Source organism: Cherax quadricarinatus, unplaced genomic scaffold, assembly GCF_038502225.1.
Source record: "Cherax quadricarinatus isolate ZL_2023a unplaced genomic scaffold, ASM3850222v1 Contig1843, whole genome shotgun sequence".
Taxonomy (NCBI): domain Eukaryota; kingdom Metazoa; phylum Arthropoda; class Malacostraca; order Decapoda; family Parastacidae; genus Cherax; species Cherax quadricarinatus.
Window position 1 is genome coordinate 1 of NW_027196869.1, and position 25,000 is coordinate 25,000.

At 42.6% G+C, this 25,000-nt stretch overlaps 1 protein-coding gene across 1 annotated transcript in view; it reads right to left on the bottom strand.

Annotated features, from left to right (window-relative positions):
- Positions 1–196: 196 nt before the first annotated feature.
- LOC128704228 (neural-cadherin-like) overlaps positions 197–25,000 on the bottom strand; it is a gene marked incomplete at its 5' end in the record, with an annotated part of 73,930 nt that continues 49,126 nt past the window's right edge. Inside the window, 5 exons of the mRNA XM_070081144.1 lie at positions 197–509; positions 773–1,100; positions 3,078–3,425; positions 9,294–9,445; positions 22,798–22,939. Of these exons, the coding sequence (XP_069937245.1) occupies positions 235–509; positions 773–1,100; positions 3,078–3,425; positions 9,294–9,445; positions 22,798–22,939 (1,245 nt within the window). The remainder of the gene's footprint in view (positions 510–772; positions 1,101–3,077; positions 3,426–9,293; positions 9,446–22,797; positions 22,940–25,000) is intronic.

The following is a 25,000-nucleotide window of genomic DNA, read 5'->3' on the forward strand; positions in this document are numbered from 1 at the left end:
TGACTTGGGAGTTTTAGTACTCCGCTGCCATTGGTTCGATCCCCACCCATTCTGTTTAGCTGATGAAGCAGTATTAATCTGCCCTGGATCTGATCCACAAACGACTTGGTGGTTATCTTTTTACACATTTTTATAAACGGCTTGAAAGCTTGGCACTGATAGGCAGTTGGACAAGAGCCTAATAAAGTATGACAGAAGAAACAAATGCTAGCAACCTGTTCTTATTTATATGGCTCAGACCTGCAGATAAGGGGTACCCCAGGTAATGTGGCACTGACCTGCTAGAAGGCTGGATTTAAGTGGTTTGGAAAACACTGACCTGCAGGTAGGTTGGTCCCACGCAGTGTAACAAGTGAGAGGAGCAGAGCAGGTCGAATTAACACAAACATCAGTTGAGTAACATCCCGATTCCAGACGCTCAACAGAGGTTACCTGGCCCCAGCTGGTGCTGTTAACAGCTGGAGCCAAAGGCAGCGATACCCCGGACACTCGCAAGTCGTCCAGGCATGCTAGTTATAGAGACATTATTATTATAATGATATTTTTGTGAAGCGCTAAATCCCGTGTGGGTCTTCAGCGCAGAGCTCGAGGATCCATCCTTATAAAAATACACATACAGTGAATGAAAACAATGTAGGGGGGGGGCATATATGTACGTTACTCAAGTGGGTTTCAGTAAAGTAAATGATGAATGAAAAAATGCTCAAATGAGAGTATATGCCATATATTGATTAGAAGTGTCCCTCTTGGGACAATAAAACGTGTCAATTACTGTCGTGGAGATCGTCGTGGACTTTGATTAGACTGCCGCCCACGAACTCTGGCAAACCTCCGACTGTCACGCCATTGTGTTTATCCACCTCCAGGGACATGGGCGGTCCTGTTGCATACTCGCCCTCTCCGGGAGCTGCTAACCACGCCAATCTCTCCTGCCTCCGAAAGTCGTCACCATCATCGACAATCACCACCAGGCTGTGACCGTGACGTTCAGCCGTGACGGTGTGCCAGGCTCCGTCACCTAGTAAGTAGCCCTCCACACAGGCCGCCCGTGACGCCCAACCAGCCCCAGACACTGACACACACGCCATACCGGCACGTAGCTGAAATTCACAAGCAAACGTTTTAGTAAGGTTGATGATGTTTGCTCCACAATACGCATACAGCATGTTTGCATAACAATATACCATTCCTTTTACATGCGGCTTAAACCTACCCATATACAGTAAAAAAAAAAAAAAGAAGCAGAAGATTAGTAAAGAATTTCTTGGTCACATTGAAGCTACGGAGAGTCTAGCTGTGAGAGTCGAGTTTCTCATTCATGATTAGCCAAAGGAGGATCAGGTCTCCCCACGGCTTTAACATAATCCATAATTTTAATATTATTTACACTAATGCAAAAAAAAAAATTAAAATAAGAACATGAGAATGGAGGAATTCTGCACAAGGCCTACTATCCCATACAAAGCACATCCTAATAAAAAAGACCCCTATCCGAAGCTTCCCAAGAATATCCTCTCATACCTAATGACACCAATCAAACCGAGCCCTTCCCAGCCTCTATCACCCTACTCGGGAGATTGTTCCACGCATCCACAACTCTGTTAGAAAACCAGTACTTACCTATGTCCTTTCTAAATCTAAATTTATCCAACTTAAATCCGTTATTTCTGGTTCTTACCTGGTTCGACACCCTCAGTACTTTATTAATATCACCTTTGTTTATGCCCATCATCCACTTATACACTTCAATGATATCTCCCCTCATTCTACGTCATTCCAGAGAGTGGGGATTCAAGGCTTTAAGTCTACCTTCATACGGGAGATTCCAAACACAGTAAATCACTAGTCATTCATCTTTGTATGTTCTCTACTGAATCTATATCCATCCTGTAGTAAGGAGACCAAAACTGAGCGGCATAATCTAAATGAGGCCTCACTAGTGATGTATAGAGCTATACAATAACTTCTGGACTTCTGTTACTTATACTTCTTGAAATAAATCCCAGTAATCTGTTAGCCTCGTTGCGCACACTTAGGCACTGCTGTCTTGGCTTTAGATTTCTGCTTACCATGACTCCCAAGTTTTTTTCACATTCTGTATGATCAAGTACTGCTTCACTTAGTTTGTAATACCATGGGTTATTTTCATTACCAAGGACTAGTACCTTACACTTATCCACCTTGAACTTCATCTGCCATTTTTCAGACCAAGACATCAATTTGTCCAAATCCTCCTGGAGTTCATTGGAATCCTCCTCAGAATGAATCATATGGCCTATCTTTGTATCATCAGCAAATTTGCTCATGTCACTTGTAATTCCTTCATTAAAGTCATTAATGTAAATTATGAACAAGAGAGGGCCTAAAACTGATCCTTGTGAAACGCCCCATTCAGATTTGACCCCATTAATGGAAACTCTCTGCTTTCTGTTGGTAAGCCATGCCTCTATACATGCTAGAACTTTGCCTCCTATACCATGAGCTGCCACTTTTCTTAAGTCTCTTGTGAGGTACTCTATCGAAGTCTTTACTAAAATCCAAATAAACAATATTATATTCTTTATCACCGTCCACTGCCTCAAATGTTCTTTTGAAGAACGTCAGTAAATTTGTCAGGCAGGAACGACCTCTCTTGAACCCATGCGGAGATTCATTAATCAAATTATGCTCTTCAAGATGACTTCTAATAATGTCAGCTATAACTGATTCTAATAATTTGCCTGCTATAGACGTCAGGCTTATTAGACGGTAATTTAATGGAATGGACTTATCCCCTGATTTGAATATAGAAACCACATTAGCCATCTTCCACATCTCAGGCACAGCACCAACAATGATGGACGTATTAAACATACTCGTTAATGGCTAAGTTCCATCTTGCATTCTTTAAGTACCCTGGAAAACAACTTGATATTTCTTTCTGTTTTATTGCTTCTTTATGAGTTAGTTGCTTTAAACTAATGATAAATGATCTTCAAACGTTTGTGTTTGAAGGAAAACATATTAATGACTCAACAAGACGCATATATCATAAGAATTCAAATAAATTTTAAGAACTGCATTGGAAAGAAACTGACGTGGAGCGTGAAGGCAGCTGTTCGGTGGAGGGCAGCTAGATGGACTAGAAGACCAGTGCGGTTACCTCTTGTCCGGACCCGCAACTGAACCCGCAACACCAGCGGTGCCGGTCTGAACGAGAGCGCTACCTTCATGTAAGAAGACTTGCCCAGGGAAGCGGGCACAGTGGGCGTAGCACAGTCTGGTCCCGACCATCCTTGTTCACACTCACAATGAGGGTGTTCCAGCCCGCCCACACACTCACCCCGCAAGCCACACCCACCGTGGCCGCCAGGGCAGGCTGTCTCCTGCAGGCGACAGCCGCTCGTGCTACCTTGGCTGTCTGCCGGCTGACCCAGGTCCACTACCTGCAACAAAGCTATATAACAGTTAACATTTTTTCTTAATTTGCCAGTGCAGATCCGTATACAACGACTAAACGAAAACTTACACACAGTTATTTACTTTATAAGTGTCAGTTATATTTTTCCAAAGATTAGAACTTTGCATTTGTCTATGTGAGGGAAAAGTTCAACAGATAGGAGTAGCGAGCGAATATATGGTGACGATAGCTTGATTGCCAGTCTGCTTGTTAAGGTAGGGTCAGTGTCTAGCTCCCACTATCCCCCCCCCTTTTTTTCCACCCAGAAAGGTGACGTGCAGGGCTCCGACCAAATGGATAATCACTTGACTCACAGCTTCCAACACAACTGTAAGTAAAAGCCTCTTCTCCTATTTTAGTGGATATATCGGTTAAAAGCTTCACTTTTAACCAGTCCCGAAACTTAGTTCATAATGCCTTGACTTTCAGGTGTAACATCTTGCTTTTAAATCCTCACCATTCTTTTAAGTACCTTATACTTATCATGGAGAGTGATTTATCGAGCAGTGGTTAACTTTTGTCTCTTTCTAGCTTGGACTGTCAGCTTGGGTCATCTGGCAACTACAGAGACAGTGCTGAAGGAGACGAACTTCACACGAGTTCTGGGACGTCACCCTTGATCTACGTACCTGAGTGTAGCCAACCCCAGGCAACTACCCCTCATCTCTGCAGTGAAAGACCTGCATTCCTATCATCTTGATGGATCATTCAGGCTAGAGATACTATGAATAGTCGTTGGGTTGTCACTCAACAGCTGTGACCCCCCTACATCATCAGCAATGACTACAGTTTCTACAGTGCGCTGTGTCGACAACATACATAATTTTCTTACACTTTGTACAAATAGCGTTGAATTCAAATATCATTTTTATATTTCATTTTTCATTTCTCTTTCAAGTAGGATAAAAGTTCATATTTAAATGTTTTATATTTTCAATTATAACAATAAAGTGTTTATATTTGTTTGTTATTATTCTTTTTCTATTCATTAATTCTCCTAAGGAGGAGCGAGCCTTGGTAATACCTACTTAAGATCTTACTGGGTTGAGTAAGCCTTCACAAGTGGCGACCTTGCCAGGATTACGCAACCGAATCAAGATTCAACTCCATCTATAATCTACCACTGGACCTTCAACTCTGCATCCCACAGACGGTTACCACCAGCCATGAGTAATCATTCTCTATGGTAGGACTACAGTACAGGTATTTAAAAAATTTGGTGATTGTTATAGTGTCAATTTATTGTAAGTCAAGTCAAGGCAGGATATACTAGTTAATTCTGCCACCTTTATTTTTGAGCTTGAAGTGATTTGGAGGAATAGACTCTAGGGACCCGAGATTTTCCAGTGACAAATTGTTTCATTGAGCTCTATTTATTATATCAAGGGAACTGTTGTAGGACACTCTTGATTTGTTGGTGAGAAGATTGGATGGTCAAGGGACCCCATTCAACTTACTATTTGGTCGGAGCCGGCATAGAACCGTCTGTTTTCATTCATGCATACTGTTAATCGAAGCAGGGATCGAACCCTATTTATTTACAGTTTGAGCGGAGCAGGAATTGAACCCTCCATTTTCTTTGATACCCGTTTCATTTTCCTCTGGTAGTTTAAGTTATTCTTGCAAGTATGGATGAATACCAGTTTTGGTTGAACACTGCGAGTAAGTTAGGAACAACGGGGAAAAATTTAGAAGCTTTCATTGGAGCTAAGATCCAGGAAAGAATTGAGAGAGAAGAGAGACAGAAAGAGAGGAGAAAAAGGAGAGAGAATCGAAAGAGAGGAGAACAAGGAGAGAGAATAGAGAGAGAAAACCAAGAAAGATAATTAGAAAGAGAGAGAGAGAGAAGACAAAAAGGAGCATGATAGACTTGAACGTTAGGAGAGAGATAAAGTCCGTGAGGAACAAGCTAAAATACTTGAGGAACAAGCTAAATTAAGAGAACTTGAGGACAGAGCAAAAGATAGAAAACTTCAGGAAAAAGCTAGAGAAAATGAGTTGAGAGAGAGAAAAAGATCGTGAGGTAAAGAAAGCACGCCTTGAATTAGAAAATAAAAAGTTAACTTTTTCACAACAGCAATTAGAGGAAGGAGTAACTGAACATCATACAGCTAGTGCACATAGTGCAACACCTAATTTACCTCCCTTCACAGAGGGTGTAGACATAACTTCCTACATTATTAGGTTTGAAAATACCGCTACCCTCTGTGAATGGCCATCTGACACCTGGGCTACCAGGTTAGGTATGTTATTTTCCAGTACAGCTTTGAATATCTATGCAACTTTAGCGCAGGATATATGTAATTATAACCTACTTAACTGCATCTGCCACTTATCCGACCTCTGCATCAATTTAAATCTTCTTGTAGTATTTTATTGCCCTTCGCAAACATCCTTATGTCGCTGTTTATTCCATCATCTATGTCGTTTGTGAATGACAAACGGCCCATCACTGACCCCCGTGGAACACCGCTTGTGACCTTGTGACCCGTTTCTACTCTGATTTCTCCCAGTATGAGCAAACTCTCTGCTGCCTATTTGTCAATCCCAACTCAAGCCTCAAGCCAGGAAAAGAAAAATTCTAACATTCCTTGAGCCTCTACTTTCCTCAGTCTCCGATGTATAACTCCATAAAAATCCATTTACACAACAAGTCCATTTACACAATATATTCTAACATCTACCTATTCAGATACCTAAGTAAAAAAAATTAGAAAATTCGTAAGGCAGGAACGTTCCCAAACCATACCCCGGCTGGGATTGAACCCGCGGTCAGAGAGTCTCAAAACTCCAGCCCGCGGGTTCAATCCCAGCCGGGGTATGGTTTGTTTGCAATCGTGTCATTACGATTTCGTGAGTCAGGCAGGAACGTTTTTGTAGAATCGTACTGAGATTCGTTGATCAATTTGTCTTTCAAGGTGGCTTTGAAGAGCCTCGGCAATTATTGGTTCCAGCAATATTCCCACAGTAGAGGTTAGGCTAATTGGTCTATATTCGAGTTATTTCCGCTTGTCAGGCTATGTGCCAGTTTGTAGTGATATGTTGAAAAGACTAGGCAATGGTTTGCCATGTTGCTACTTACATTTCTTTATAACTTTTGAGAACAATTCATCAGAGCCCAAGAATTTGTTTGGTTTTAATGTATTTGTGTGAGCGTATGTTACTAGTCACTTTGATAATGCGTACTTATTTTCGTCCTGACCTAAATAATATTTTATTTCTGGAATTTCTCTAGTATCTTTCTGTTTAAAATATGAGTAGGGGTCTCTCTGTCTCTCTCTCTCTCTCTCTCTCTCTCTTTCTCTCTTTTGATTCGCCTGTAACTGCTCTCCTCTCTTGACCTATAAGCAGAGGCAGACTGGCCAGACAAGCATTTGAGCAATACCTAGTAGGGTGCTGGGCTGGATGAAAAATGAAAAAATGTCACATAAGTGCATAAGTGTCTCAATCTTCACATTTAAATCATTCGCACATATCTTTTGGGTTATTTTCATTTGATTGTATTTTTCCATTTGAAACATAATCTGGGCAGCTTGAACTATGCTTTGAAAAATGTTTTTAGGTAACCATCACCGCCTGACTCAAAGGATAATGACCAGTCAGATCACATTAGTTGACCTCACATAGCTAATTTCTCAGTGCTATGAGGTCGGCCAAGCAGAAGGCATTTACTTGATTGTAATTATTAAGGTACTTCCATGATATATCGAAACTGAGTAATTTGTTATCGCTTTCCCTAAGCTCATCGTTAACCTCGAGATTATTAATTAGTAATTACTGACTGGCAATAACCAAGGCAAGCAGGTCATATCCTCTAGTTGGTTTTTTCAAAAGCTTTTTTTTTTTTTCTTAAATCTTAGATCGTATCAAGAAAGTTGCTGGACTCTAAATATCTTGTCAAAAAACTCCTATCCATTTGTCTAAAGTTAAAATCTATTAAAGCAATTTCGTGTAAATTTCGTCCCATAGAAGTTTTCTGGGTTCCCTATCAAGGTTTGGGGACCTGTAAATCATACGCAAGATTAGTTTTTCAAGACCCTCGAGAAACTGGAGCCAAACAGATTCAGTGTCAGTAGATTCTACTTTCACATGTTGTCTAATGTACCAGTTTAAATTACCTCTGTCATACATCGCCACTCACCACCCTTCCTGATGACCCTATCAGTGTGGAATAATTTACACCCATGTAAGTGGCACTCAGAAGGCATTTTGTCTTTCAGCTTGAATCAGGTCTCTGTTATAGCAATAATATCGGTGCTTCCTGTAAATTCAATTAATCTATGGTTATCTATGTTATTTTGTACGTTCCCACTATTACTATAGTAAACCTTAAAGAATTTAGCCTCTCGCTGCCCTCTACTGTCTCTCTTTGTTGACCAGTTCCACTGTGTATGTTAATAACTTTATGATGAGCAATGTCTTTTGAACATATCCCTGAGGTATGATGGCAATTTTTTCTGGTAATTTAAACAAATGTAGTTTGTTGATTTCTTTTGGCATGGGTGAAATCAAAAACATTACAGTATGTTAAGTGGAATACCACATGCCTAGGATTTGATGTTTCTCACCGAAGTATCTTCATTGCCCTCATCGACAGTGACAACTCTCAAGATCGAACCTACGTTTCATTAGTAACGTTCATTATTATTCAGTACCTAAAAAATGTTTCTTCATATCGGCTTCAAAATATCAATGATGGTGTATTCTGTAATAAGGATGACGCCCCGTAAGTTCAGTCTTAATAGGTGCAAATTAGGAATTTTTACTGAAATTTTTATTAAACTTGGAAGCGTTCTAATCGTTAGCATTTTTAAATTTAACGATTACTATATTCGGAATGTTTCTCAGTAACTTTATGCGTCTCTTTCACCAAAATTTATGTTTATACCTCATGAACGTCGTATTCTAGAGGCCTCTAATTTTCAGCGCATTGTATCTATGCCAAGATTCACAGATGCTCTGTCATTAATGTTTCAAAGACCATTCCTACATTTTGTATCCATGTGATTAATGTAGAAAGCTACTCTGATGTGAATCAAAAGTTCAACACTCGTGTATCCTTCTTAGAAGAAAGTTAGTAATGTTACTGCAATGTGTGGGTGCCATTTTTCACGGTTTTATTCTCCAAATAGTATAGTGTTGTTTAAGTTAAGTGAATTAATTTGTCTTGTTGCTAAAGAGGAGCTTATAAACCAAGGAACTGTACTTTTCCTCGCTTAAATTAAATCTGATTGCATCACATTATTCAGACGCTGTTTAACTCAACTATTTCATCACTATTCCCTGAATAAAATATAATTGTGAGCAGCATCAGTTTTCAATGGCTGATTCATCTCATGAAATGGAAGAAAAATTTCGTTGTTTTAATTTATGTTAATCTGGAGTTCTGATGGTCCAAATTTGTTTTTAGAAAACACTACCAAAATTGAAATACTGATTTTCATACCACAATTTCTGAGTGCTATATTTAATTGCCGTCACTTTTCACTTAATTTTAGGATATTGGTCCCTTTGAGATAACAAGATACTTTAATTTGGTTTCAAACCTGGTGTTTCTTAAAATGGAAGGTTAGAATTAATTTAGAGATGTATGTTTGCAAATTTTTCATTTGTACTGAAAAAAATGAGTTATTAGTATCCATGTGATAACTTCTGAATACAAAACATAATTCGCTAGAAATCTTCAACGCTAATATTTAACTGTGTTATGAACTCATATCACACTCTACACTAATCCTTTCCCGAGAATTGAGGTACAGTGGCCTGGGGGACCGGGACAATCAAGACTGATCCAAGAAAATGGAAAGGTTAGAACAATTCCTTGGATCAATAACCCTTCTCAAGGAGTTCTCACCTGAGCGTTGATTGTTAGGTGCGAGAGACAGCCGTGGAGGTTGTGAGTCGTTAGTTCTTCTTTCCAGCCGTGAGAGCCTGCATGAGGCCGGGCTTGTGCTAGCCCACCCAACTGCAAGGGCCCATGCCCATGCCAAGCACCCACGCCTTGCCCTGGTCACTGACGTGTATAGTATGCAAAATAATGGAGAAGATTATCAGGAGAGTGGTGGAGCACCTGGAGCGGAACAAGATTATAAACGACAGCCAGCACGGATTCATGGAAGGCAAATCCTGTGTCACAAACCTACTAGAGTTTTATGACAAGGTAACTGAAGTAAGAAATGAGAGGGAGGGGTGGGTTGATTGCATTTTCTTGGACTGCAAGAAGGCCTTCGACACAGTTCCTCACAAGAGATTAGTACAGAAGCTAGAGGATCAGGCACATATAACAGGAAGGGCACTGCAATGGATCAGAGAATACCTAACAGGGAGGCAACAGCGAGTCATGGTCCGTGATGAGGTATCACAGTGGGCGCCTGTGACGAGCGGGGTCCCACAGGGGTCAGTCCTGGGACCAGTGCTATTCTTGGTATATGTGAACGATATGACGGAAGGGAAAGACTCAGATGTGTCCCTGTTTGCAGACAATGTGAAGTTAATGAGGAGAATTAAATCAGATGCGGACCAGACAGGTCTACAAAGAGACCTGGACAGGCTGGATGCATGTTCCAGCAACTAGCTCCTAGAATTTAACCCCGCCAAATGCAAAGTCATGAAGATCGGTGAAGGGCAAAGAAGACCGCAGACAGAGTATAGGCTAGGCGGCCAAAGACTGCAAACCTCACTCAAGGAGAAAGATCTAGGGGTGAGTATAATACCGAGTACGTCGCCAGAAGCACACATTAACCAGATAACTGCTGCGGCATATGGGCGCCTGGCAAACCTGAGAATAGTGTTCCGGTACCTCAGTAAGGAATCGTTCAAGACTTTATACACTGTGTACGTCAGGCCCATACTGGAGTACGCAGCACCAGTTTGGAACCCACACCTGGTCAAACACGTCAAGAAATTAGAGAAAGTGCAAAGGTTTGCAACAAGGCTGGTTCCAGAGCTAAGGGGAATGTCCTACGAAGAAAGGTTAAGGGAAATCGGTCTGACGACACTGGAGGACAGGAGGGTCAGGGGAGACATGATAACGACATACAAAATACTGCGTGGAATATACAAGATGGACAGAGACACGATGTTCCAGAGATGGGACACAGAAACAAGGAGTCACAATTGGAAGCTGTAGATTCAGATGAGTCAAAGGGATATTAGGAAGTATTTCTTCAGCCACAGAGTTGTTAGGAAGTAGAATAGTCTTGCAAACGATGTAGTGGAGGCAGGAACCATACTTAGTTTTAAGACGAGGTATGATAAAGCTCATGGTGCAGGGAGAGGGTGGACCCAGTAGCTGTCACTGAAGAGGCCGAGCCAGGAGATAAGTCTCGACCCTTGCAGCCACAATTAGGTGAGTACAATTAGGTGAGTACACACACACACACACATACACACACACACACACACACACAAACACACACACACACCTTAGAGGCCTTAGAGGACGGAAAACCAGAGATCTGGTAGAAGAACCAGGGAGGAAAGACTGGGAGTTAGAGCTCCAAAAAAGGGAGGAAGAGTGGGGAAGGAAGATAGTAGAGCTTGGTAAGAAAATGGAGGAGCGGATAGCTGAAGAGTGCAGGAAGTGGGAAGTACAGGCCTTAGCAGCAGAAGCTAGGATACAGTGCTTAGAAGAGAAACTGCAAAGCCTGAAACAGATTAGAGAGACAAATGACAATTCAGACGTGACATCAGGAAATTCAAAGTCAGGCGCAGACAAGGGGATGGTAAGCAACAACGGAGACATGCCGTACAGGAAGGCCCTATCAGACCCACGTGGGGCCAGGGAAAAGACGACGAGCACACTGAGATCAAACGACAGGTCTGAAGACAATGATGGAAATTCAGAGTCAGGCGCAGACAAGGGGATGGTAAGCAACAACGGAGACATGCCGTACACGAAGGACCTATCAGACCCACGTGGGGCCAGGGAAAAGACGATGAGCACACTAAGATCAAGCGACAGGTCCGAAGAAAATGAAGGTTTGTTATATGCAGAGGTTCTAACAGCCAACTGCAGTAGCAAGGGACAGCTGGCCAGGAAAGACAGTCCACTAAGAATAGATGTTTCAGATATGACAGGGACTGAAGGCAAGAACATGTCAATGGAAGGAAATAAAATGCCTCAGAGGAAGCAGATGGAGACTCAGTGGGAGGAGGAAAGGGCGAGGTCAGTTTTTGTGTACGGGCTCCAAGAAGCCAAGGGGGCCAACTTTGAAGAAATAAAACAGGAGGAGAAAAAAATGATTGAAGGCATCATGAAAACAATAGGGGAGGGCAATATGACCCAGGTGACAAATTTTCAGAGAATTGGGTGGTTTGCGAGTGGAAGGATACGGCCTGTCAGAGTAACTTTCAAGGAAGAATCAGTTCGAATCAGGATTCTGCAAGAGAAAGCAAGACTGAGGGACAAAGAGGGGTACCAGAGAGTATACCTCGACCGCGACAGAACACAAGAAGAAAGGACTACACTGAAAGAGAGGGTACAGAGACGCAAGGAGGAACGAGAAGCAATGAAAATGAGCAGGACCCAGACACAGGAGGAAGGGCAAACACACCCCACAGAATCTCCCACCAAAAGACCCCACCCGCGACATTCCCAACGCAACTGAGCAACCTATACTACAACCCACTCACTGTTCCCTCTGCCACCAACCCCCATATCACAAACCTCACCCCAACAGCTGTCCCTTATGGGCATTCTGACCCCACCCCCATCAACACATACCCCACCTACACCACAGCCCCATATAGGCCCCCACCAAGGCTCTCGCTCCCCCAACCCCAATATACTTGCATGACCACAATGATAGAAAAGAAACTAAAGGTTTGGTACACAAACGCGGATGGAATAACGAATAAACATGAGGAGTGGAATGAAAGAATCAGTGAAAAATCCCCAGACATCATAGCAGTCACAGAAACAAAACTCGCTGAGACAATAACAGACACAATCTTCCCAACAGGATATCAGATCCTGAGGAAAGATAGAAGGAGTAGAGGGGGAGGAGGGGTTGCACTGCTCATAAAACACCAATGGGGATTTGAGGAAATGGAAGGCATGGACATGATTGGAGAAAGAGACTACATTGTAGGTACAATTCAGTCCGGAGAACATAAAGTAGTCATTGGAGTGATGTATAACCCACCACAGAACTGCAGGAGGCCAAGAGAGGAGTACGAAGAAAACAACAGGGTGATGGTGGACACACTGGCTGAGGTGGCAAGAAGAGCTCACTCGAGCAGAGCAAAGTTACTGGTAATGGGCGATTTCAACCACAGGGAGATCGACTGGGAAAACCTGGAGCCACATGGGGGTCCCGAAACATGGAGAGCCAAGATGATGGATGTGGTACTTGAAAACCTCATGCATCAACATGTCAGGGACACAACCAGAGAGAGAGGGGAGGATGAGCCAGCAAGACTGGATCTTGTGTTCACCCTGAGCAGTTCAGACATCGAGGACATCACTTACGAGAGGCCCCTTGGAGCTAGCGATCATGTGGTTCTGAGTTTTGACTATATAGTAGAGTTACAAGTGGAGAAGGTAACAGGAACTGAAGGGGACAGGCCAAACTATAAAAGGGGGGACTACACAGGTATGAGAAACTTCCTGCAGGAGGTTCAGTGGGACAGAGAAATGGTAGGAAAATCAGTAAACGAGATGATGGAATATGTGGCAACAAAGTGCAAGGAGGCAGAGGAAAGTTTTGTTCCCAAGGGAAACAGAAATAATAGGAAGACCAAAACGAGTCCTTGGTTTACCCGAAGGTGTAGGGAGGCAAAAACTAAGTGCAACAGAGAATGGAAAAGGTACAGGAGGCATAGGACCCAGGAAAACAAGGAGATTAGTAGAAGAGCCAGAAACGAGTATGCGCAGATAAGGAGGGAGGCCCAGCGACAGTATGAAAACGACATAGCATCGAAAGTCAAATCTGACCCGAAACTGCTGTATAGCCACATTAGGAGGAAGACAACAGTCAAGGACCAGGTGATAAGGCTGAGGAAAGAAGGTGGAGAACTCACAAGAAACGATCAAGAGGTATGTGAGGAGCTCAACACGAGATTTAAGGAAGTATTTACAGTAGAGACAGGAAGGACTCTGGGGGGACAGACCAGATGGGGACACCAACAAGGAATACACCAACAAGTGTTGGACGACATACATACAGATGAGGAGGAGGTGAAGAAACTGCTAAGGGACATCGATACCTCAAAGGCAATGGGACCGGACAACATCTCTCCATGGGTCCTTAGAGAGGGAGCAGATATGTTGTGCGTACCACTTACCACAATCTTCAACACATCCCTGGAAACTGGGCAACTACCTGAGGTATGGAAGACGGCAAATGTAGTTCCCATTTTCAAAAAAGGAGACAGAAAAGAGGCACTAAACTATAGACCTGTGTCATTGACGTGTATAGTATGCAAAATTATGGAGAAGATTATCAGGAGGAGAGTGGTGGAGCACCTGGAACGGAACAGGAGTATAAATGCCAACCAGCACGGATTCACGGAAGGCAAATCCTGTGTCACAAACCTTCTGGAGTTTTATGATAAAATAACAGAAGTAAGACAAGAGAGAGAGGGGTGGGTTGATTGCATCTTCTTGGACTGCAAGAAGGCCTTTGACACAGTTCCTCACAAGAGATTAGTGCAGAAGCTAGAGCATCAGGCGCATATAACAGGAAGGGCACTGCAATGGATCAGAGAATACCTGACAGGGAGGCAACAACGAGTCATGGTACGTAATGATGTATCACAGTGGGCACCTGTGACGAGCGGGGTCCCACAGGGGTCGGTCCTAGGACCAGTGCTATTTTTGGTATATGTGAACGACATGACGGAAGGGTTAGACTCAGAAGTGTCCCTGTTTGCAGATGATGTGAAGTTAATGAGGAGAATTAAATCTGATGAGGACCAGGCAGGACTTCAAAGAGACCTGGACAGACTGGACACCTGGTCCAGCAAATGGCTTCTCGAATTTAATCCTGCCAAATGCAAAGTCATGAAGATAGGGGAAGGGCACAGAAGACCACAGACAGAGTATAGGCTAGGTGGCCAAAGACTGCAAACCTCACTCAAGGAGAAAGATCTTGGGGTGAGTATAACACCGAGCATGTCTCCGGAAGCACACATCAATCAGATAACTGCTGCAGCATATGGGCGCCTGGCAAACCTGAGAACAGCATTCCGACACCTTAGTAAGGAATCATTCAAGACACTGTACACCGTGTATGTCAGGCCCATACTGGAGTATGCAGCACCTGTTTGGAACCCGCACTTGATAAAGCACGTCAAGAAACTAGAGAAAGTACAAAGGTTTGCAACAAGGTTAGTTCCAGAGCTAAGGGGAATGTCCTATGAAGAAAGATTAAGGGAAATCGGCCTGACGACACTGGAGGACAGGAGGGTCAGGGGAGACATGATAACGACATATAAAATACTGCGTGGAATAGACAAGGTGGACAAGGACAGGATGTTCCAGGGAGGGGACACAGAAACAAGAGGCCACAATTGGAAGTTGAAGACACAAATGAGTCAGAGAGATAGTAGGAAGTATTTCTTCAGTCATAGAGTTGTAAGGCAGTGGAATAGCCTAGAAAATGACGTAGTGGAGGCAGGAACCATACACAGTTTTAAGACGAGGTTTGATAAAGCTCATGGAGCGGGGAGAGAGAGGGCCTAGTAGCAACCGGTGAAGAGGCGGGGCCAGGAGCTAGGACTCGACCCCTGCAACCACAAATAGGTGAGTACAAATAGGTGAGTACACACACACACACACACACACACACACACACACACACACACACACACACACACACACACACACACACACACACACACACACACACACACACACACACAGGTACACACACACACACACACACACACAATACACACACGCACACACACACGCACACATACACACACACAGCTACGGACACACACACACAGGCCCACATTGGAGTATGCGGCACCAGTTTGGAACCCACACCTAGCCAAGCACGTAAAGAAACTAGAGAAAGTGCAAAGGTTTGCAACAAGACTAGTCCCAGAGCTAAGAGGTATGTCCTACGAGGAGAGGTTAAGGGAAATCAACCTGACGACACTGGAGGACAGGAGAGATAGGGGGGACATGATAACGACATACAAAATACTGAGAGGAATTGACAAGGTGGACAAAGACAGGATGTTCCAGAGATTGGACACAGTAACAAGGGGACACAGTTGGAAGTTGAAGACACAGATGAATCACAGGGATGTTAGGAAGTATTTCTTCAGCCACAGAGTAGTCAGTAAGTGGAATAGTTTGGGAAGCGATGTAGTGGAGGCAGGATCCATACATAGCTTTAAGCAGAGGTATGATAAAGCTCACGGTTCAGGGAGAGTGACCTAGTAGCGACCAGTGAAGAGGCGGGGCCAGGAGCTCGGACTCGACCCCTGCCTCAACTAGGTGAGTACAACTAGGTGAGTACACACACACACACACACACACAAATGAATTGATTGGGTATGTAGCCAAATAGTGCTGGGAGACAGAGAAGAAATTCCTACCCAGAAGCAGAATCAAAGGAAAAAAAGTAGAATGAAACAAAGGTTAACCAAGATCATTAAAGTCATAAAGGGAGCAAAGAACGCCATAATAGGGAATAGTGAAACGACCAGATGATCCAGAAATATATATGCATGGGTAAGAAGAGAGGCTGAAAGGCAATTTGAGAATGACACAGCATGAAAAGCCACACCAATAAGAAAACAACTGTAAAAAAATAGGTAATAAAGCTGAAGGAAGAATCTGAGAATTTTTATTGTGGAAACGTTGGTTTCATCAGACCAATACAGAGTAAAACGCTCATCTGACATCATTGTATTTCATAAAGCGTTAAACACCTGTTGGTCATTAATTTAAACTAGTGGTGGAAGCTAGATTCTCAGTCAGTATTTTTTACACAAATGAATTCACAATAATTAGAAATCAACAAATGTTTGTTGCACCCGTATAACAGGAAGGGCACTGCAATGGATCAGAGAATACCTCAGATGAGGACCAAGCAGGACTTCAAAGAGACCTGGACAGGCTGGACACGTGGTCCAGCAACTGGCTTCTTGAATTCAACCCTGCCAAATGCAAAGTCATGAAGATCGGAGAAGGGCAAAGAAGACCGCAGACAGAGTATAGGCTAGGTGGCCAAAGACTGCAAACCTCGCTCAAGGAGAAAGATCTTGGGGTGACCATAACACCGAGCATGTCTCCGGAGGCACACATCAACCAGATAACTGCTGCAGCATATGGGCGCCTGGCAAACCTGAGAATAGCGTTCCGATACCTTAGTAAGGAATCGTTCAAGACACTGTACACTGTGTACATCAGGCCCATACTGGAGTATGCAGCACCAGTTTGGAACCCACACCTGGTCAAGCACGTCAAGAAATTAGAGAAAGTGCAAAGGTTTGCAACAAGGCTAGTTCCGGAGCTCAGGGGTATGTCCTACGAAGAAAGGTTGAGGGAAATCGGACTGACGACACTGGAGGACAGGAGGGTCAGGGGAGACATGATAACGACATACAAAATACTGCGTGGAATAGATAAGGTGGACAGAGACAGGATGTTCCAGAAAGGGGACACAGAAACAAGGGGTCACAATTGGAAGCTGAAGACTCAGACGAGTCACAGGGATGTTAGGAAGTATTTCTTCAGTCATAGAGTCGTCAGGAAGTGGAATAGCCTAGCAAGTGATGTAGTGGAGGCAGGAACCATACATAGCTTTAAGACGAGGTATGACAAAGCTCAGGAAGCAGAGAGAGAGAGGACCTAGTAGCGATCAGTGAAGAGGCGGGGCCAGGAGCTGAGTCTCGACCCCTGCAACCACAATTAGGTGAGTACAATTAGGTGAGTACAATTAGGTGAGTACACGTACACACACACACAGGGAAGACATGATAACGACATACAAAATACTGCGTGGAATAGACAAGGTGGACAGAGACAGGATGTTCCAGAGAGGGGACACAGAAACAAGGGGTCACAATTGGAAGCTGAAGACCCAGATGAGTCAAAGGGATGTTAGGAAGTATTTCTTCAGTCATAGAGTAGTCAGGAAGTGGAATAGCCTAGCAAGTGAGGTAGTGGAGGCAGGAACCATGCATAGCTTTAAGATGAGGTATGATAAAGCTCATGGAGCAGGGAGAGGGAGGACCTAGTAGCACTCGGTGAAGAAGTGGGGCCAGGAGCTGAGTCTCGACCCCTGCAACCACAATTAGGTGAGTACCACACCAACAACCCCAATACACCACAATGATAGAAAAGAAACTAAAGGTTTGGTACACAAACGCGGATGGAATAATGAATAAACATGAGGAGTGGAATGAAAGAATCAGTGAAAAATCCCCAGACATCATAGCAGTCACAGAAACAAAACTCGCTGAGACAATAACAGACACAATCTTCCCAACAGGATATCAGATCCTGAGGAAAGATAGAAGGAGTAGAGGGGGAGGAGGGGTTGCACTGCTCATAAAACACCAATGGGGATTTGAGGAAATGGAAGGCATGGACATGATTGGAGAAAGAGACTACATTGTAGGTACAATTCAGTCCGGAGAACATAAAGTAGTCATTGGAGTGATGTATAACCCACCACAGAACTGCAGGAGGCCAAGAGAGGAGTACGAAGAAAACAACAGGGTGATGGTGGACACACTGGCTGAGGTGGCAAGAAGAGCTCACTCGAGCAGAGCAAAGTTACTGGTAATGGGCGATTTCAACCACAGGGAGATCGACTGGGAAAACCTGGAGCCACATGGGGGTCCCGAAACATGGAGAGCCAAGATGATGGATGTGGTACTTGAAAACCTCATGCATCAACATGTCAGGGACACAACCAGAGAGAGAGGGGAGGATGAGCCAGCAAGACTGGATCTTGTGTTCACCCTGAGCAGTTCAGACATTGAGGACATCACTTACGAGAGGCCCCTTGGAGCTAGCGATCATGTGGTTCTGAGTTTTGACTATATAGTAGAGTTACAAGTGGAGAAGGTAACAGGAACTGAAGGGGACAGGCCAAACTATAAAAGGGGGGACTACACAGGTATGAGAAACTTCCTGCAGGAGGTTCAGTGGGACAGAGAAATGGTAGGAAAATCAGTAAACGAGATGATGGAATATGTGGCAACAAAGTGCAAGGAGGCAGAGGAAAGTTTTGTTCCCAAGGGAAACGGAAATAATAGGAAGACCAAAACGAGTCCTTGGTTTACCCGAAGGTGTAGGGAGGCAAAAACTAAGTGCAACAGAGAATGGAAAAGGTACAGGAGGCATAGGACCCAGGAAAACAAGGAGATTAGTAGAAGAGCCAGAAACGAGTATGCACAGATAAGGAGGGAGGCCCAGCGACAGTATGAAAACGACATAGCATCGAAAGTCAAATCTGACCCGAAACTGCTGTATAGCCACATTAGGAGGAAGACAACAGTCAAGGACCAGGTGATAAGGCTGAGGAAAGAAGGTGGAGAACTCACAAGAAACGATCAAGAGGTATGTGAGGAGCTAAACAAGAGATTTAAGGAAGTATTTACAGTAGAGACAGGAAGGACTCTGGGGGGACAGACCAGACGGGGACACCAGCAAGGAATACACCAACAAGTGTTGGACGACATACATACAGATGAGGAGGAGGTGAAGAAACTGCTAAGGGACATCGATACCTCAAAGGCAATGGGACCAGACAACATCTCCCCGTGGGTCCTTAGAGAGGGAGCAGATATGTTGTGCGTGCCACTTACCACAATCTTCAACACATCCCTGGAAACTGGGCAACTACCTGAGGTATGGAAGACGGCAAATGTAGTTCCCATTTTTAAAAAAGGAGACAGAAAAGAGGCACTAAACTATAGACCTGTGTCATTGACGTGTATAGTATGCAAAATTATGGAGAAGATTATCAGGAGGAGAGTGGTGGAGCACCTGGAACGGAACAGGAGTATAAATGCCAACCAGCACGGATTCACGGAAGGCAAATCCTGTGTCACAAACCTTCTGGAGTTTTATGATAAAATAACAGAAGTAAGACAAGAGAGAGAGGGGTGGGTTGATTGCATCTTCTTGGACTGCAAGAAGGCCTTTGACACAGTTCCTCACAAGAGATTAGTGCAGAAGCTAGAGCATCAGGCGCATATAACAGGAAGGGCACTGCAATGGATCAGAGAATACCTGACAGGGAGGCAACAACGAGTCATGGTACGTAATGATGTATCACAGTGGGCACCTGTGACGAGCGGGGTCCCACAGGGGTCGGTCCTAGGACCAGTGCTATTTTTGGTATATGTGAACGACATGACGGAAGGGTTAGACTCAGAAGTGTCCCTGTTTGCAGATGATGTGAAGTTAATGAGGAGAATTAAATCTGATGAGGACCAGGCAGGACTTCAAAGAGACCTGGACAGACTGGACACCTGGTCCAGCAAATGGCTTCTCGAATTTAATCCTGCCAAATGCAAAGTCATGAAGATGGGGGAGGGGCACAGAAGACCACAGACAGAGTATAGGCTAGGTGGCCAAAGACTGCAAACCTCACTCAAGGAGAAAGATCTTGGGGTGAGTATAACACCGAGCATGTCTCCGGAAGCACACATCAATCAGATAACTGCTGCAGCATATGGGCGCCTGGCAAACCTGAGAACAGCATTCCGATACCTTAGTAAGGAATCATTCAAGACACTGTACACCGTGTATGTCAGGCCCATACTGGAGTATGCAGCACCTGTTTGGAACCCGCACTTGATAAAGCACGTCAAGAAACTAGAGAAAGTACAAAGGTTTGCGACAAGGTTAGTTCCAGAGCTAAGGGGAATGTCCTATGAGGAAAGATTAAGGGAAATCGGCCTGACCACACTGGAGGACAGGAGGGTCAGGGGAGACATGATAACGACATATAAAATACTGCGTGGAATAGACAAGGTGGACAAAGACAGGATGTTCCAGGGAGGGGACACAGAAACAAGAGGCCACAATTGGAAGTTGAAGACACAAATGAGTCAGAGAGATAGTAGGAAGTATTTCTTCAGTCATAGAGTTGTAAGGCAGTGGAATAGCCTAGAAAATGACGTAGTGGAGGCAGGAACCATACACAGTTTTAAGACGAGGTTTGATAAAGCTCATGGAGCGGGGAGAGAGAGGGCCTAGTAGCAACCGGTGAAGAGGCGGGGCCAGGAGCTAGGACTCGACCCCTGCAACCACAAATAGGTGAGTACACACACACACACATGTGGTACACAATTGCAGATGAAATATACTAGGCTGTTTAATTTTGCTACTTACTTAGGTTATTTTTGTCAAGCTGAAACTTAATCTGAAGTCAAAATTAACCTATCACGTAAGATACTGGCAACACATGTGGTTCTATTTTATGTGTATAAACTAGACAATACCTCTGAGGGAAGCCTTGCGGCTATCTGCTTACATACATAAACATAAATTCTGTGCATCATCCCTGCTTGTCAGGAAGAGTCAGAGAGCGTCAGTGCTCTCGTCTTCCCAGTGTTCAGGAATATTTACAAAAGGTTGCTATTCATTGTGTACATTGGTGTGTGTTTTGCTAACTTAACATTTCTCTGCCACATCCACATACGCATATTTATATTCGATTTTCTTTGCTCTGTTATATGAAATCTCTATGTTAGATTAACGTGAATAAATGAGGATACCTGAACAGTGCAGTAAGCTTTTCCAATGTAACTGGCTAGTATACACCACGTGATCAACGATAAAGACATAACAAATCGTGTCAAGTTTGCATACTTCAGTTGCAGAATAGGTGATCAAGATATAACATGTCCTCTACGCATATACTGCGCTATTTGTACCTCTGGACCGACACAATGGTTAAATGTGAAACGTGGATCAATGCCATTTGTAGTCCCAATGGTATGATGAGACCCGAAGAATTACTTGAATGACTGTTACTTCTGCATCGTTAATGTGGTTTCTTTCCCGAAGAAACACAAGAATATGATAACACATCCACATTGTGAGTCAGCCAAAGTAATGTAAGGACACTGTAATGCCTATTCAACCTGTTGCTTTTGACAGAAAACGTGATATCTGTGAAGTAACTGATAACACTAATCTTGATGAACCACTAGAATCTGAGACCTTGAAAAACAAACTAAATCTCACTATAGGAGTTTAATAACATTGTCAGGGACCTTGACCTTTCAAAGCAGGCAGAAGAACTGCTTGGATCGCACTTACAAGAGTGGAGCCTTTTAGCAGAAAGAACAAAAATATTTCACTATCGTGTACACCATAATAGATTGACGAGTGTTTCTGCATTGCTGTGAATGGTCTTATTAAAAAACTGAGCTATGAACAACATTTAGATGAATGTAGAAAATTCATCAAATCAGTAAGGTCATTCTGAAAGAAGTACTCCTTTACGACGGCAATGAAAAGCCAGATGTGCTATGCGTGGGATTAAAGCAAAAATATAAGTTCATGAAGATTCTATTCAGACTAAGAAAATACTATAACTACAAGTCGAATATATGTGGTGACCTTAAAGTGATAGTGTAAATACTTGGTCTACAAGATAGTTACACGAAATACATGCGCTTCCTTTCTCTGTGGAATAGTCGTAACGATGCTAGCCACTCCAAGATAGAAGATGACAGTAAAAGACCAACTGATTCGACAAAATAAGGAACAAGGACAGTTCATGAAAAATTATAAGATCTAAGCTTAAAGTCTTCTCACCGGTGATTTATTTTGGAGCGAACATCACACAGGTGATGCTCACTCCATGGAAAGAGATGCATAAGTCCTAATGAGAGACAAAGCATTGAAACTTAGTCCAGTTAATGGTAGAATCTCTCTGGGTTCTACAACAGACACTTTATACTCGATTTCATGTAAAACTGAATGCCAACCGTGGACGAATATTAAATATTGGCGGTTAAAAAATGATAAAGCAAAATGAGACATCATATTACCCAATACTTAATAAAGCATCAAACAGGTGAAAATTGCATTAATGAAAGTTCTCATTTTGAAATATGTGGGTTATGAAGGGTTTGTTGGTTGCCAGCCATACTGTAATTACAGAAACTTTGTTGCAGACGAAGTCAAAGTAATAAGAGGGATACAGACAGAGAATGACTGCAGGAAACTAAAATAATTACAGGGATCTTCTCAGAAGTAGCTCTGAAATTTCAACCAAGCCGAGTGCAAAGTATTGAAATAGAATGATATTAAACAACTGCCGAAAACATTGTACTTTTGGAGGAAGAAGAGAATTAGGTATCTACAGTGTGCGTAAAAAACAAAATCGATGAGATGAACATACTTTACATGCATTACCTGCTACCGGTAGACGTCAAGATGCACCTTCCACCGTTAAAACACGTTGCAGCCGTGCAGGTCTCTGGCTGGCGTGGGTGTTGGGTGTGGCAGTCATGAGGTCGTGTCAGTCTCGGGGTTACCAAGGAGGTCGTGTTCGTGTCCACAACCTGTAAGTCATGCGTACATCTGTGTCATTAAACTTTAATAATTACCTATTTTATTTTTGATCATCAAAAGGTGAAAAAATATTTATGATCATATCTTTGCGAACACATTTATTTGTGGCTACTAGTTTGTGATTCATGGCATATATATTTTTTTTTTCAACGCGTCGGCCGTCTCCCACCTAGTCAGTGGCCCAAAAAAAGAAACACATTCACTATCATTCAGTACTTTCGCCATCATTTACATATTATCACTCTCGGTGCAGAGGCGTCGACTAAGTCGGAGTTCCTAGTTTGGCCTATTCGGCCAAACAAAAATTTATTTTTGCCATAAATCAACGGAAATAAATCTAAACACAACGAAAAAATATATATCATTGATTTTAAGTAATAATAAAGAAATTTAGACTGACTTATACTATGCATAGAAGAATTCTGCTAATTTAAGTTAGGTGAAGTTTGTAACTTAGGTTTGGTCCAAAAATGAAATATTTTCTATCACTGTTATTGGAAAAAAATATATGTATCACCCTGTAAAAACTGTTTATGGAAAAGTACAATTTTTAAAGGAGTTCGGCTTATTCGAGAAGTTCGGTTTATTAGGTACGATGTATATAAGCCGTGCCGATTTTGCCTTAAATCGCAACGCTCTTCTTGTTGCCGAATAAGGCAAGCAAAAATTTGTGTATGCAATAATTTCGCAAAAATCATTCTGAACCTAACGAAAAACAATATATTTCATTGTGTTTGTTTATTATTAAATTATTATAAACTTATCTAAAATATGTTAAGTTGGATTAAGCTAAATTAAATTACGCTTGTTATAATAAGGTTAGGTTAAGTTTTCAAAGGTTGTTTTAGTACAAAATTATTATTTTTTATATTAACATATATGAAAAAAAATATAGGTATAAGTTATGCTGATGACATCATGATCCATATAACAGGCAACAATATGATGATTACCATTTTTAACAAAATTTGTAATCGACTAGGCCTCGTTATATCTTCAATTATAATGAAGATACTGACAAGAAAACGACATTTCCTACCCAACTGTTAGCAGGGAGAAACCATCAGGTACGGAAAATCTTACAGATATTTTGGTGTCGTTGCACCTCTTAGTAAATCTATCATACCACAATTAAATAAAATATGCAAAAATAGACTAAATACTCTCAAAGCTGTTGCTGCCTACAGCCGCAACTATAGTGCTAATGTGAGAATAGTAAGAATGATGTACATAGCCTACGTTAGATCCTTAATTTATAATACTGCGCCCATATAAATATTAGCTGAGAAAAACTCCAGCCATTACAGCTAATGACTCAAGAAATGACGCGACGGGCTGGAGTTTTGAGACTCTATGACCGCGGGTTCAATCCCGGCCGGGGGTATGGTTTATTACAGCTAATGTGAAATGAAGCCGTCAGAATCATTCTCGGCTGCTGTTTCTAGTATCACTGGTACGATTATTGAGATTAACACTATATTTGATATTAAAATGTTTTAAAAATGGACCAAACACTGTCACTATGAATCTTATTAAATGTCTAGATGTAAATACACATAAATCTAAATGGGTTGTGAAAAATTATATTAAGTTTTATAACTTGTACGAACTGGATCACAATAGACAACAAGAGCATTCCACCCATCCATAGATGTGTTCATTTAACATCGCATACCTACTAGTTCTTACCAAGATGCTTATTACCAGTAATCCCTTCCTTAAATAATTTGTAAAAGCGACTGTTCAAGAAGAAATTTCTCGCTTAACATAATTTTTCAACACGCCGGCCGTCTCCCACCGAGGAAAGGTGATCCAAAAAAGAAACACTTTCAAAATCATTCAACATTTCACCATCATTCACACATAATCATTGCCTTTGCAGAGACCCTCACATACGACAGTTCAAGTGTCACTCCAAACAGCAAATATCCCCAACCCCTCCTTTAAAGTGTAGGCATTGTATGCCCTGCCTCCAGGACTCGAGTCCGGCTAACCGGTTTCCCCCGAATCACTTCACAAAATATTACCTTGCTCGTCAAGTCCCAAAAAGC